The following is a 14,421-nucleotide window of genomic DNA, read 5'->3' on the forward strand; positions in this document are numbered from 1 at the left end:
TCATGGACGAACAATCAAAGTGCATACCAAGTTGATTCGCTACTAACTGATTTTTGTGTTTGGATGTTTACGCGTTTATGTGTTCAGTATTATCTAGTGGTGATTCGATGGATGACGAGTATGCAAGTATGGAGTCTACATCGTCGGGTCTCTATTACAAACAGTCGATTATATGTTGTTCTTGTCGTCTTCATTATTTGTGTGCATGTATTCTGACAGGACGAGAAGGTACTCAAATGGATCTATCGAGCGAAAAAACGATGCGTTGTTCTAGAATGCAGCGCGTGCGCAAGTCGGTATCGCAAATGACCGACGCGGAAATGCGAGAGTTTGCTAAGACCCTCAAAAAAGTTTCTACCAACAAACGATTTCACGACACGTGGCGTCGACTAAAAGATCTCCATCACAGCGTTTTTCACCAAGTTCACAAACCCGGTCAGTTTTTAGCCTTCGTACGTTTCTACACGCTAGCGGACGAGAACTTGTTATGCAATGCTAATCCGAATGTCGTCATACCCTACTGGGACTTTACATGTTGGTCTTCCAATCCGTTGGAAGCTCCCGTGTGGAGTGACGCCTTTTTGGGCGGCGACGGAGATCCGAACAACAACATGTGCGTCACTAGCGGCCCGTTCTCTTCCAACCGGTGGCGCCTACCAGACGGGCAGTGTCTCAAACGCCACATTCAATGTCCATTCCCGCCACCGAAAGCTGTAGAATGGGTAATGCAATGTAGAGATTTCTATTGCTTCGAGTCGCGCATGAAAATCACTATTCACGATCAAATTCTCGGTTCGATCGGAGGCACGATGGCGACAAGTAACCTCAGCACGTTTGCTCCGGAAACCGAAGTCGTGCACGCATTCATTGACAAGTTATGGGATGACTGGCAGAAGAAAATGGGCAGCGCTCAGTATCCCAAGGATATGGACGTGTTGGTGGCAGGCACACCTTACACCGTTCGCCAATTATTAGACAACAATAATTTACCCGAAGGCGTCTCGGTCACTTACCAAGAGTCGGAGTGCGAGAACGGACCAACAGCCGGTGTTTGTCGAGGCTGTGAGAGCAGCGAATCGACGGAGTGGTTATATACGCCGCTCTTCGAGCCTCTTCGCGTGTACGGACTGTCGACTTGGAGTCGATACCTTCTGTATGACTCCACACGATACATCAATGGAAAGAATGACGACATGATGATGATAATGATGGAGATGAGTTGCGGTAATGATGTGATGATGTCGTGCCCTAATGGTTACATGATGGACGGACCAAAAATGACAAGACGCTATCAGCACGACCAGATGTCTACCTGTATGCCAAGTAAGCAGATACATCGAGTTCAATATATGACTTTTACTTTTATCTGCGTATCTATAGTTGTGCAAGAGGGTCAAGGATATGAGGCTCGAGGACGCGGTACTCAAAGTGAAGCATCTCTTCGGTCAAAAGCAATATGTGAGTGTTGAGAATCAAGTTGAAAGTGCAGACTATATACATGGTTATATTCATATGTTCATATGTAGTCGATACTTGCCCTAAATCATCTCTTCCCTACATGTTCAATACTACTTGTAGTGTCAAGCGGCGACTTCGCAAGGAGATGACTAGTATGACGGCTGCAGAACGACGGCGATACATCAACGCGGTCGTGGAACTATCGACTAACGTCAAGTACGAGATGAAATACAGAAGACTACTGGACGTTCATCAAAAGGTGGCGGACGTCGATCGCCATCAATGGTTTGCTTTCAATCGCTGGTTTGTAATGGAATACGAAAATCTCTTGTGTGAAATCGAACCGGAAGTGACCGTTCCCTATTGGGACCCCACCTGTTGGTCGTGTAATCCGATGGCGGCACCAATTTGGAGCAGAGATTTCATGGGAGGAGACGGAGACCCTAATCAAGACTACTGCGTTACGGACGGACCGTTTGCAAAGGGCAAGTGGTCTCTCCCTTGCAATCATTGTCTCAAGCGTCAAATCCAGTGTCCATTCCCACCGCCCGCCATAGTCAATCAAGCGATGAGCTGCGACGACTTCGCGTGCGTCAACATGTATCTCCACTCGACATTCCACTTGCAACTGCACGGTCACAACGGAGGTACGATGACTTCTCAGGCGGCCGCGTACGCGCCAGAGTATATGCTCTATCACGCGTATCTCGACAAGCTGCACGACGACTGGCAACGTTCGCGCGCGCGTTCTGAGTCGGACATTGATATGAATGCGTACGTAATGAAATCGCAGCACAAGGTGCGAGACATGATCGACTCACGTAATCTTCCCGGCAAAATTTCAGTCACTTACCAGCCACACGTTTGCAGTGGTATGCCGGAGATTTGTCGCTGTACGAGCTGTTATAGCAACAAAGAGATGCCATACACTCCCATGTTTGAACCCCTTCTCTGGTTCAACGTGTCTGAGAGTGAAATGCTTGCCTTGCAAGAGTCTTTCATGATGATGAACGAATGAGAGTGGGGCGGAGAGGAAGCTAGGTAAAAGTATTGTTACCGATTGTCCTAGTAAATCTGGCAGAACGGTATTGTGTTGGACTTGTGTCTTAGTGATTTGTCTTGAATCTTGTTGTTGTTGTGTTGACTGCTGCAGGAAATTCATCTCGTGCTGCTTCAGTGATTAGCTATAGTGTTGTAGTTCATTAAATTCGAGTGCATTGAATTTTAATTTAGGGCACGGTCTAAGTGTTTGGAGGGGTTGGCAAAATTGTTGGGGGGCCAAAAGTTTGAAATGCAGTAATTTGCAGGGGTCACAACACATTTGTACCATTCTGGGATCATATTTTTATCATGCTTTTAGAGTTGTATGTAAGAACACAATCTCCATTTTCATAGAAACTTTGCACAAATGTCTCCGTACATAGTTTGTGGAGTTTTAATACTGAATTAGCATGTATTCAGTCTAAAGTTCTAATTGTTTTCTGTTCTTTTTGCTTGTCTCCGTTTTCTTTCTTTTCTTTTGCTTCGTCTTTCTCGTCCTCTATTTCTTCCTCGTCCCTCTTCCTCGTTCTGGTCTTCTTCTTCTTCTTCCTCTCCTTCTTCTTCTTCTTCTTCTTCTTCTTCTTCTTCTTCTTCTTCTTCATCTTCTGCTTGCTTTTCCTCTCCTCTTTCTTCATTAACCAAACTATGCCATAGTGTTTGGTAAGAATTGTTAAATGCTCTCCAGAATTTTTGAAAGCAGGTGTCATATTTCACATTTGTCAATGTACGAAAAAACGGCGAGTCATAAAGCTGTGCGAACGCATCTGCGTCAATTGTTTGAAGGAAAGATAAGTTTACAAGAAGTAAAAAAATTTAGCAAAATTTGTTAAGTAGACGAAGAGGTTTGCAGAAAATACTACAAAAGCTTGAATACTTTTAGCCAAGGCAAAGCAAGACAGTCGGAAAGAAGCGAAGCTTCAAGGCAAAAAGACAGCTCAAAACAGTTGATTGCTACGATATGTGCTCAGTTGTATCGAGTAGGAAACTAAAGCAACTTCTCGTTTCCGAACTTCGAAAATACGCTGATTGTCATAAGCTACTTCCCCAGGAAAAATAAAATAGTGTAAGCAAGAAAACTCTTATTTTATTAATCGAGAACCATTTAGCAAAGACAATGGCTGTCGATGAACTCTACGGACACGTGGAGATTTGCGCAGGTGTAAATCTAGTAAATGACAGCGAGTGTGAAGAGTTATATATAGCTAGCTAGAGTCGGACGAAAACATCTTGGACATTGTAGGAATCGAAGGTCAAGACACAGATGAAAAAGATAAGTATGAAGAAGTCGAGACAGGTTGAGACAGTTCAGATGAACCAAACTCGTCCGGCCCAATCCCCACCGTGGCAACTTCCTTTCCGGTCATGGGAACCTACGCATAATGGCGCGCGTTACTCCACCACGTAAGACGAAGATGGCCTAGCGACGAGGCTGCCTTAGCAACACCACTGTAACTCGCTTTGGCTGTAGCTTGCGCATTACTTGGCAATCTAAATAGCTTTTACTAAAATATCAAACTTTTGATTGTACCTTACTGTATTATATAAACTGTTGATGCACGCACGCGCGCGCTCGCATGCACATACACACACACCTTGAAAAAGGTGTGTGTGTATGTGTGTGTGTCTGTGTGTGTGTCTGTGTGTGTGTGTGTGTGTGTGTGTGTGTGTGTGTGTGTGTGTGTGTGTGTGTGTCTGTGCGTGCGCGCGCGTGTACACACACACACACACACACACACACACACACACACACACACACACATGGTGGGGACCACTTAAATTTTAACCGTCAGACATTGAGGGTCGAAAGTTTTCTAAGGCACATTTTGTAGGGGTTACATATTCAACTTCGCTGTCCTCGGCAGATTTTGCCAGCTCTCCCCCGGACACTTAATAATTAACTTAGTCCGTTTGAGGACACAAACGGATGTCTAATTGGCTAGATCTGGTACTACGCTCACCACTAAACGGTTCTCATTAGTTTGCGCGGAAGACACACCTTGAAACCAGTGACGTCAGAACGGAATGATTTTTAGTTCAACAACGAAGGCAGATAAAAACGTAAAATAACGCCATTCAAATTCTCCATTAAAAGCTATTTTTGGAGTTGTGGAACTGCCCCTTTAATTTACCTATGTTGCTACGATGTAACGCTATACCAACAGTCACTAAGCACTTGCTACGATGTAACTCTAGAACCAAACATCACTACGCATCAGGAGCATATATAACCAAACTACTTCTACACCTGCATGTGGCACTAGAGCAAGGGCGTCGCTGCATGGACCTCCAAAATTGGGGAGGCCAGCCTGAGGTTTAACATTTATTTGACCTTGTCTACTACTACAATATTGGGGACCATGCATGGCCACCCCAGACTTATGCATGCAAGCGTAGCGAAGCTAGCGGCTGAAACCTTGAAGGAAGTTCTTGTACATCTAAAGCTTGAAGTATAGACTACCGCTAAACGTCTAGAGTAAGCCTATAGATAGTTTCGCACTGCTACTCAACTTCATCAGAGATTGACGCACCAATAATTAATTTGTAATTTATACATTGTATATAATCAGACATATCATTATTTTACTTATTTACCGCTTAGAGGCCTGTCCTTTCGTTTCACCGGTGCCCCCTAACAAAACAGTTGATGTCCGCACTGGAGAGCCTCCACACTTCCCTGTGATGTCACCTATACATATAATCCTATAAACAATCTAGGTACCTAGGGCAGGTGTACCTAATTGTGGACACTCCCTGGTAATTTGAGTTACAATCGCTGTTTTCTCTGGTAGCCTGCACGAAGAGACAGTGAAACATGTCCGATATACGCACCAATGTCTAGGCTTCGTAACGGTACCTGTACGACTACAATCGCACAATGTCAGCTAGCGCACTAGCAAAATATATGGGATAACGTCTGTAAACAGCTTGGACGCGGGGTGTATCCTAATTGTGGACATTGTTTTCTCCGTTACAGAAAGCGACTGAGCCTGAGTAACAGCTGCACTAGATACCTGAATGGTTGCCTCACAAGCTGGTATTTTGGGCCGCAATCAAAACCATGTTCTGTGGTGTATCACCTCTGTGTAAAATGGCGACGTGCCCTTCAAATTTTGCAGAAACCAAATGTTCTGTTTACGATGCAATGCAGGAGACGATCAATCATGTTTAGATAAACGTCTCAACCGTGAACTGTGGTTCTAACATCTTTTACGTTGCTGGTAGAGCTGATTATTGATATCAGACCAGGTAGTTTTGACCTTCCATCTATCCTAGGTGAGTTTGCAGGTTTTCATTTTGTGTCTTATTGTTGCCAGATCTAGTAGCAGTGAAGACAGTCAAATTCTGACTGGATTATTAATGTCGCTGATATTGACATTCCATCTACTTTGTTTTTCTCATTTCATACCCTATTGTGGCCAGATGTAGTTGCAGTGAAAACAGCTAGATTGTCAGTGGATTACTGATATCTAGATCTAGTATGAGTGAAGATATTCAGGTGTTTACTGGACTGGAATTACACGTTCGCTCCATGCACTTAGTGCGCTTCTCTAGCACGTTACAAGTCAACGTAACTAGACTCAAAACTTTACCAAGGTATTCGATAGTTGCTTAACTAAGGTCAGGGCACTTTCATGATCCAATAAAAGAACGATTCGTGTACCTTGAATTTGTGGACGTGATGGGAGGAACGTTGTACGTGATAACAGTTTCGCAGGGGAATCGTCGTGATACATACACAACAGAACATGGTTTTGATTGCAGCCCAAAATACCAGCTTGTGCGGCAACCATTCAGGTATCTAGTCCAGCTGTTACTCAGACCCAGTCGCTTTCTGTGGCGGAGAAAAACATGTCCACAATTAAGATACACCCCCGTTTGAGCTGTTCACAGATGTTATCCCGTATACTTTGCTAGTGCGCTAGCAGACGTTGTGCGATTGTAGTCGTACAGGTATTGTTCCAAAGTTTAGACATTGGTGCGTACATCGAACATGTTTTCCTCTCCGTTGCAGGTTACCAGAGAAAGAGTGTTTGTAACTCAAATTACCGGGGAGTGTCCACAATTAGGAACACTACCCTACTGTCTACGATGTCCGTTCGTCACACAATGCGTCCGTCATCTGGAGGTCCGTCGTCTGCCACAACGCTTCCACCCCCTTGTCATAGTCATTCGTGGGTCTTGGGTTTAAGGCAGGCCGAGCGACAGTGCAGTCTCGTAGTCTAGCGGAAGTATGACGCGGGAGAAGGGTCTGGCTACACGAGACTTATCGGCTTTACCGCCCTCTTGCATATAAGACTCGTATACATATGTTTTCAATTATTAGCTATCGTTTCTCCAACCGGTCATTGTACAGTATATTTTTATTGTTCCTTCAAGAGTGCACCTGTTAAGTTGTACGGAACGGCCATTTATTCCACCCCAAACGAAGTTTTCGTTTTTGTAAAATGTCGATAAACACGAACAGCCCCCATACAGAGCTACCGTTCCATACCAAATCTTGTTGAAACAAGTAAATCTAGTCTGTAGATGTCATTGACTGCATGTAGACAGCGTATGTATGCTCATATACAGCACATGCATTCACATGAGTAGTGCAGCGTCTACCCTGTATTCTAGTGAGCATTTTGCTTTTCTACCGATGAATTCAATGCACTCGAACATTTATTCACTAGATAATCACTACAGCAGCACAAGATTAGCAGTCAAAGCAACAGCAACATTCAAGACAAATCACTAGGACACGTCTAGCACGATACCGTTCTGTTCGGATTCACTAGGAACAGTTGGAAAGCACTTCTATAATTGGCTTTCCCTCTGCTCCATGCACTCTCATTCGTTCATCATCATGAAAGACTCTTGCAAGGCACGCATTTCGCTCTCAGACACGTTGAACCAGAGAAGGGGTTCAAACATAGGAGTGTATGGCATCTCTTTGTTGCTATAACAGCTCGTACAGCGACAAATCTCCGGCATACCGCTGCAAACGTGTGGCTGGTAAGTGACTGAAATTTCGCCGGGAAGATTGCGTGAGTCGATCATGTCTCGCACCTTGTGCTGCGATTTCATTACGTACGCATTCATATCAACGTCCGACTCAGAACGCGCGCGCGAACGTTGCCAGTCGTCGTGCAGCTTGTCGAGATACGCGTGATAGAGCATATACTCTGGCGCGTACGCGGCCGCCTGAGAAGTCATCGTACCTCCGTTGTGACCGTGCATTTGCAAGTGGAATGTCGAGTGGAGATACATGTTCACGCACGCGAAGTCGTCGCAGCTCATCGCTTGATTGACTATGGCGGGCGGTGGGAATGGACACTGGATTTGACGCTTGAGACAATGATTGCAAGGGAGAGACCACTTGCCCTTTGCAAACGGTCCGTCCGTAACGCAGTAGTCTTGATTAGGGTCTCCGTCTCCTCCCATGAAATCTCTGCTCCAAATTGGTGCCGCCATCGGATTACACGACCAACAGGTGGGGTCCCAATAGGGAACGGTCACTTCCGGGTCGATTTCACACAAGAGATTTTCGTATTCCATTACAAACCAGCGATTGAAAGCAAACCATTGGTGGCGATCGACGTCCGCCACCTGTTGATGAACGTCCAGTAGTCTTCTGTATTTCATCTCGTACTTGACGTTAGTCGATAGTTCCACGACCGCGTTGATGTATCGCCGTCGTTCTGCAGCCGTCATACTAGTCATCTCCTTGCGAACTCGCCGCTTGACACTACAAGTAGTATTGAACATGTAGGGAAGAGATGATTTAGGGCAAGTATCAACTACATATGAACATGTGAATATAACCATGTATATAGTCTGCACTTTCAACTTGATTCTCAACACTCACATATTGCTTTTGACCGAAGAGATGCTTCACTTTGAGTACCGCGTCCTCGAGCTTCATATCCTTGACCCTCTTGCACAACTATAGATACGCAGATAAAAGTAAAAGTCATATATTGAACTCGATGTATCTGCTTACTTGGCATACAGGTAGACATCTGGTCGTGCTGATAGCGTCTTGTCATTTTTGGTCCGTCCATCATGTAACCATTAGGGCACGACATCATCACATCATTACCGCAACTCATCTCCATCATTATCATCATCATGTCGTCATTTTTTCCATTGATGTATCGCGTGGAGTCATACAGAATGCGTCGACTACCAGTTTGTAAGGTGGTCCTGTATATGCGAAGAGGCTCGAAGAGCGGCGTATATAACCACTCCGTCGATTCGCTGCTCTCGCAGCCTTGACAAACGCCGGCGGTCGGTCTATTCTCGCACTCCGACTCTTGGTAAGTGACCGAGACGCCTCCGGGTAGATTACTGTTGTCTAATAGTTGGCGAACGGTGTAAGGTGTGCCTCCAATCAACATGTCCATATCCTTGGGATACCGATCGGCGCTCGTTCCCATTTTCTTCTGCCAGTCGACCCATAACTTGTCAATGAATGCATGCATGAGATCGGTCTCTGGAGCGAAGCTGCTAACATTTCTTGTCGCCACCGTACCTCCCATAGAACCGTAAGCTTGATCGTGAATCGTGATTTTCATGCGCAACTCGAAGCATTCGAAATCTCTACATTGCATTATCCATTCTACAGCTTTCGGTGGCGGGAATGGACATTGAATGTGGCGTTTAAGACACTGCCCGTCTGGTAGGCGCCACCGGTTGGAAGAGAACGGGCCGCTAGTGACGCACATGTTGTTGTTCGGATCTCCGTCGCCGCCCAAAAAGTCGTCACTCCACACGGGAGCTTCCAACGGATTGGAAGACCAACATGTAAAGTCCCAGTAGGGTATGACGACATTCGGATTAGCATTGCATAACAAGTTCTCGTCTGCTAGCAAGTAGAAACGTACGAAGGCTAGGAACTGGCCGGGTCTGTGAACTTGGTAGAAAACTTTGTCATGAAGCTCTTTCAGTCTACGCCACGTGTCGTGAAATCGTTTGTTGGTGGAAACTTTCCTGACGGTCTTAGCAAACTCTCGCATTTCCGCGTCGGTCATTTGCGATACCGCCTTGCGCACGCGCTGCATTCTAGAACAACTCATCATTTTTTCGCTAGACGCGTCCATTCGAGTACTGTCTCTGTCTGTCAAAATACACACAAATAATGACGACGACGACAACATAAACATTGACTGTCTGTAATAACAATAATAATTAATGACCTGACGATGTAGATTCCATACTTGATGACTCGTCATCCATCGAATCATCACTAGATAATACTACATGTACACGCAAACGCTCAGTTAGACAACGTAACACAACAACTGGTTAGTATATAGCGAACCAACTTGGTATGCACTTCGATTGCTCGTCCATGAGGTGTCCTTGGTGACAAAAATCCATCTTCGGTCCGTCCATAGCATAACCGGTCTCACACGACTTCATTACTCGACGGTCGTCGCATATGCGCACCATCATGCTGCTGTCTTTTAGATTTTCGGAGCACCCTGTAGCAAAACGCAACTGAAACTAGAAGCGAATAATTAGGCGACGTGTTCGACTTGCCAAGCGGTATACCTTGAGAAGATATCGCCGCGTTTGCGAAGAGCGACAAAACGAATATGACAAGTAGCATTCTTCGACCTGCACCCTCTACACACAACGTAAGAAGCACAGATGTCTCTGCTACTGAACTGACGGGGTCAAATGACTCTAAGGCGGCTACATGTTCTCTTCATAGTCTCTTATAGCTAGACGGTGCTAAATATCGTTACGTCTACGGAGTATATAGTGTCAACAACACCTCCTGACGGAAATCTTGAAGAGTGTACAAGTGGTGTTATGTTTCACGTGACTAGCTTGTGCTTTTTCTCATTCGCTGAAGCGGCGCTCTAGATCAAATAAATCTCCGGGGATGTAACTGAAAAGTGCGCGTGCGAGATTTTGTTGCACCGAAAGTAGCTTGAGCGATGGTAAGCATCTATCCGAGGCGCGTATAGTTTAGTGCAATTATAGCTTTATTGTTGTCCACTGCTTCTTTTGAGAATCTCATACGTACCGCAGTAATATCAGACACACTGCCGCTATTCACACAGCTAGAACGCCAAAACTGGCATTTTTAGACATTCTGCTTTGTGCAGTGTCAACTCTACAGTACTGTCATAGCTGTATAGCTGTTCTCCGCACTGGCAGATAAGATTATTAGTTGTTAGTTGATTAATTTTGCATGCAAATTTATGTTGTTGCATGAATTTATCGTGAAGAATACATGTACACAGAATTAGCAGCCGCGGACAGAATTCTCATGAAGTATTTCGTTTCAGTTCAATTAGATCCGGTTCTGAAAAATTAGCAGCGATGGAGTAATCCAAAGTAGATATGCCGTTACAGATACCGTTCTTCGAATTCGCCCAGGCTGACTCGATTATTGCTTGTTACAAATGAATAATCTGGCCAAGCGTCCCGTTCCGAGAAATTAGCAGCAAGTTTTCCATCATGAATTAGCTCACTGTTCGCTCTCCGTCGAAGACAAATGGAAATGTAACAGAGTGTCCCATTCCGAGAAATTAGCAGCAAATATCATGTATTCGGGCAGCAGAAACTGGGAAATCATGTGTTATTCTTACTTACCCGTATATAATGCGATTAGAGGTCTAGTCTGGTAGCCATTTCAACAGTCTCTTTGAATGTAACCGAGTGTCACGTTGAGATAAATCCCTTTTAGACATACATATTCGAGCAAAAAACTTAGAAGTCAGGTGCGGTTACATACTCACACCTAAAGTCGGTTTCCCGTCTATCTGATAAGTCAGTAACTCACGTCGCCATTTCGACAGTCTCGTTGGACGTCGTCGCTTGAAAGACGTTGCTGTCGTTGAGGGAAACAGGCATATCGAACATAGCAGCTATTCGACGCGTGTATACGGGCCAACGGAGGATTGTGCATCTTAAAGACCCGAATATAATAGAAATATATTGCCTTTTTCGTCGTCGCCGGCAATAAGCGACAAGCTCCGTGTCTACCGTCCGAGGTCGAGAATGGGTAGTTTACATTTGGTGGAGATCCGACGCGCCGTTCCAGAGAAATTCGCGCGCGAGTGGAGGCGAGTTTTGACTGGCAGGAAATCGTGTCGTCTCGAGAGAACTCCGGAAGAAGACGACAGCCTCACGGTCGATCTGCCTGCTTTCGGCGTGCGCGAGCCAAATTCGGCAGAGATCGGACCCTGGGAGGTGGAGATACGCCTGGCCAAGCATACAATACATACAGACAAACAGACAGACAGACAGACAGCTCTCCTTTCTATTATAGATAGGGTTTTGCGCTTCTACCGATATTTCAATGCACCAGAATTTTATTGAATGACGACACCCACTCAAGCAGCACAAGACGAATTCCCTGCAGCAGTCAATACAACAACCTTACAAAACAAATCACGAAGACACATGTCTAACCGTCCGGTTCGGATACACTAAGAACAATGGGTAAAAGCACCTCAACTTGACTTCCCCGCAGCCCCACTCTCATTCGTTCATTGTCGTTATAGACTCTTGCAAAGCACGCATTTCGCTCTCCGAGATGCTAGAAAAGCCAAAGTTGCAGAAACCGTCCAAAGCCGTGTACGGATCGACCAACATCTACAGCTCTCCAGACATTGGGACAATTCACGAGTACACTATCAGTGAATAACAAGACATCAGAGGAGACTATCTTCGTTGTCCAGGGATTTGAAACCAATTTGCTAGGGTTACCAGCTATCACATCGTTACAGCTTATCCACAAGATCCAAACGACCAGTGTAGGAACCACCATACCGGACCGATTTCCCAAAGTTTTTCAGGGACTGGGTAATCTTGGTGATCCATACAAAATCAAGCTGAGAGAGGGAGCCCTATGCGCTGTACACACACCCGGAATGTTCCAATTTGTCTCCGACAACAAGTCAAAGAAGAACTAGATCGAATGGAAAAGATTGGTGTCATCACACAAGTAAAAGACCCTACGGAATGGTGCGCCAGTATGGTTGTCGTCGGGAAAAGACTGGAGATGTCAGGATTTGTGTGGATATGAAACTCCTCAATGAGAATGTACTACGAGAGATTTACCCCATACCCAAAGAGGACGACACACTTGCTCAACTGGCGGGAGCCACAACGCTTAGCAAAATCGACGCTAATAGTGGGTTTTGGAATCTAGGCTACTGACTACCTTTGTCACCCCTCACGGACAGTACTGCTTCAACAAGTTACCATTTGGCATCGCTAGTACGCCCGAGATTTTCTAACGGCGAATGAGCAAGATTCTTTCGGGACTACCTAGACCACAAGCCGTTAGTTCCTTTGCTTAGCACTAAGCACTTGGACAGGTTACCGCCAAGAATTGTTCGTTTCCGACTTCGTTTGACGAGATACGACTTCGCGATTGAACATGTACCTGGGAAACTGCTTTATACAGCTGACACATTGTCAAGAGCACCCCTAACAGAACAGATCACAGAGGATTCTCTGCAGGACGATGTTGAGACCTTCATCAATGAGGTAGTTGCTAATGTACCAACTACAACGGACAGACTACAAATGTACCGAAAAGCACAAGCTAGAAATGCTACGTGTGCCCAAGTGATGCAGAACTGTAAGTCACAATGGCCCGACAAATGTCCTGAGGAAACCTCTCTAATCCCGTTTTGGAAAACAAGATCGCTACTGACGGTACACAACGACTTACTGCTATACAACAACCGCGTAGTGATTCCGGACGAACTCAGAAACGATGTCCTGACAAAATTCATGAGAGTCAACAGAGCATAGTTCGTTGCAGACAGAGAGCAAACACCTCCGTCTGGTGGCCAGGGATAACCCAACAGATATATCAGTCGGTGCGGCAATGGCCATATGTGCAAAAGAGAATCCACAAGGAACTGAACCACTCATGACCTCTCGGTTACCAGATTTTCCTTGGCAAGTCGTGAGAACGGACTTAATGGAGTTAAATGGAGCTCACTATCTTGTTGTCATTGACTACCTCTCGAGATATCCAGCACTTATCAAGTTGACGTCCACCACAGCCTTAGCGGTAATTCAAGCCTTGAAGTCTGTTTTTGCCCGTCACGGTATCCTCCATATTCTCAGGAGCGACAACGGACCTCAGTATACCGCTCGAGAAATCAAAGAGTTCACCAAAGCTCATGGATTTGTCATGATAACCAGCAGCCCTAGGTATCCACAAAGCAACGGACTCGTGGAGCAAATGGTCAAATCCATCAAACAACTACTGTACTGACAAAGGCGGATGACCCACACCTCGCGCTGCTGGCTTACAGATCCATGCCACTGCCTTGGTGCACTCTCAGTCATTCCTTCAAAATTTTTCATGGGAAGACGATTGAGAACAACGATGCCGCAGTCGACAGCACAACTCACACCACACTGGGATTATCTGAAGAAATTTTGTGAAGCAGACAATCTTTTCAAAAGTAAACAGAAGAAGAACTTTGACTCCAGACACCGAGCTAAAGACGTGTTCCAACTACCAATACGTACTTTTGTTGTCTCACAATACAAATGCAATTTACAAAACCCTTCACTGTTTACAGTCCTACTTGCAAGCTTGTGATTCAGTTCCACAGTTTCCGCGTAAACTCCGCTCTCCACTGTTGTTGCCTTGTTCAACGAAGTGAGATGAAGTAGCAAATGATTAAATGAGCCATTGCCTAGTCTAACACCACACAATTGCATAATTGAAGCAATTAACTATTAAGTACTTGCACCTTTAGTCTCCCTGAGCCAAGAAATAGACCACGCAACCAACAAGAGTCTGACATGTGTTTACCTACGACCAGCTCACAGTGACCAGCTGTATAATACTCGTACAATTAGAATCACAGAGACACACAGATGTGTCACAACTAAAGTCTCAGTTAGCTCACCTAGCCGAACTCGTCATCATCGGATTTTTGTCGGACTCGT

At 45.3% G+C, this 14,421-nt stretch overlaps 2 protein-coding genes across 2 annotated transcripts; one reads left to right on the forward strand and one right to left on the reverse strand.

Moving 5' to 3' along the window:
- Positions 1 to 7,070: 7,070 nt before the first annotated feature.
- LOC134179646 (uncharacterized) lies at positions 7,071 to 10,169 on the reverse strand. Its single transcript, XM_062646582.1, has 6 exons — positions 10,036 to 10,169; positions 9,807 to 9,965; positions 9,678 to 9,737; positions 8,483 to 9,598; positions 8,348 to 8,425; positions 7,071 to 8,279 (listed from the first exon to the last, which is right to left on the reverse strand). The coding sequence occupies exons 1-6, from the start codon at positions 10,091 to 10,093 to the stop codon at positions 7,330 to 7,332; spliced, it is 2,421 nt and encodes an 806-aa protein (XP_062502566.1). The 5' UTR covers positions 10,094 to 10,169; the 3' UTR covers positions 7,071 to 7,329.
- A 3,170-nt stretch (positions 10,170 to 13,339) lies between these two features.
- On the forward strand, positions 13,340 to 13,735 carry LOC134179647 (uncharacterized protein K02A2.6-like). The gene has a single exon (XM_062646583.1). It carries the CDS (start codon positions 13,340 to 13,342, stop codon positions 13,733 to 13,735), a length of 396 nt encoding a protein of 131 aa, XP_062502567.1.
- Positions 13,736 to 14,421: the final 686 nt, after the last annotated feature.

This window comes from Corticium candelabrum, chromosome 5 (genome assembly GCF_963422355.1).
Source record: "Corticium candelabrum chromosome 5, ooCorCand1.1, whole genome shotgun sequence".
NCBI classification, from domain to species: Eukaryota; Metazoa; Porifera; class Homoscleromorpha; order Homosclerophorida; family Plakinidae; genus Corticium; species Corticium candelabrum.

Coding starts and splice junctions, on each gene's coding strand:
- LOC134179646 (XM_062646582.1), bottom strand. CDS start 10,093: ATGCTACTTGTCATATTCGTTTTGTCGCTCTTCGCAAACGCGGCGATA. Junction 9,738..9,806: donor GCAATCGAAGTGCATACCAA/GTTGGTTCGCTA, acceptor GTGTACATGTAG/TATTATCTAGTGATGATTCG. Junction 9,599..9,677: donor TATGGAATCTACATCGTCAG/GTCATTAATTAT, acceptor GTATTTTGACAG/ACAGAGACAGTACTCGAATG.
- LOC134179647 (XM_062646583.1), top strand. CDS start 13,340: ATGGCCATATGTGCAAAAGAGAATCCACAAGGAACTGAACCACTCATG.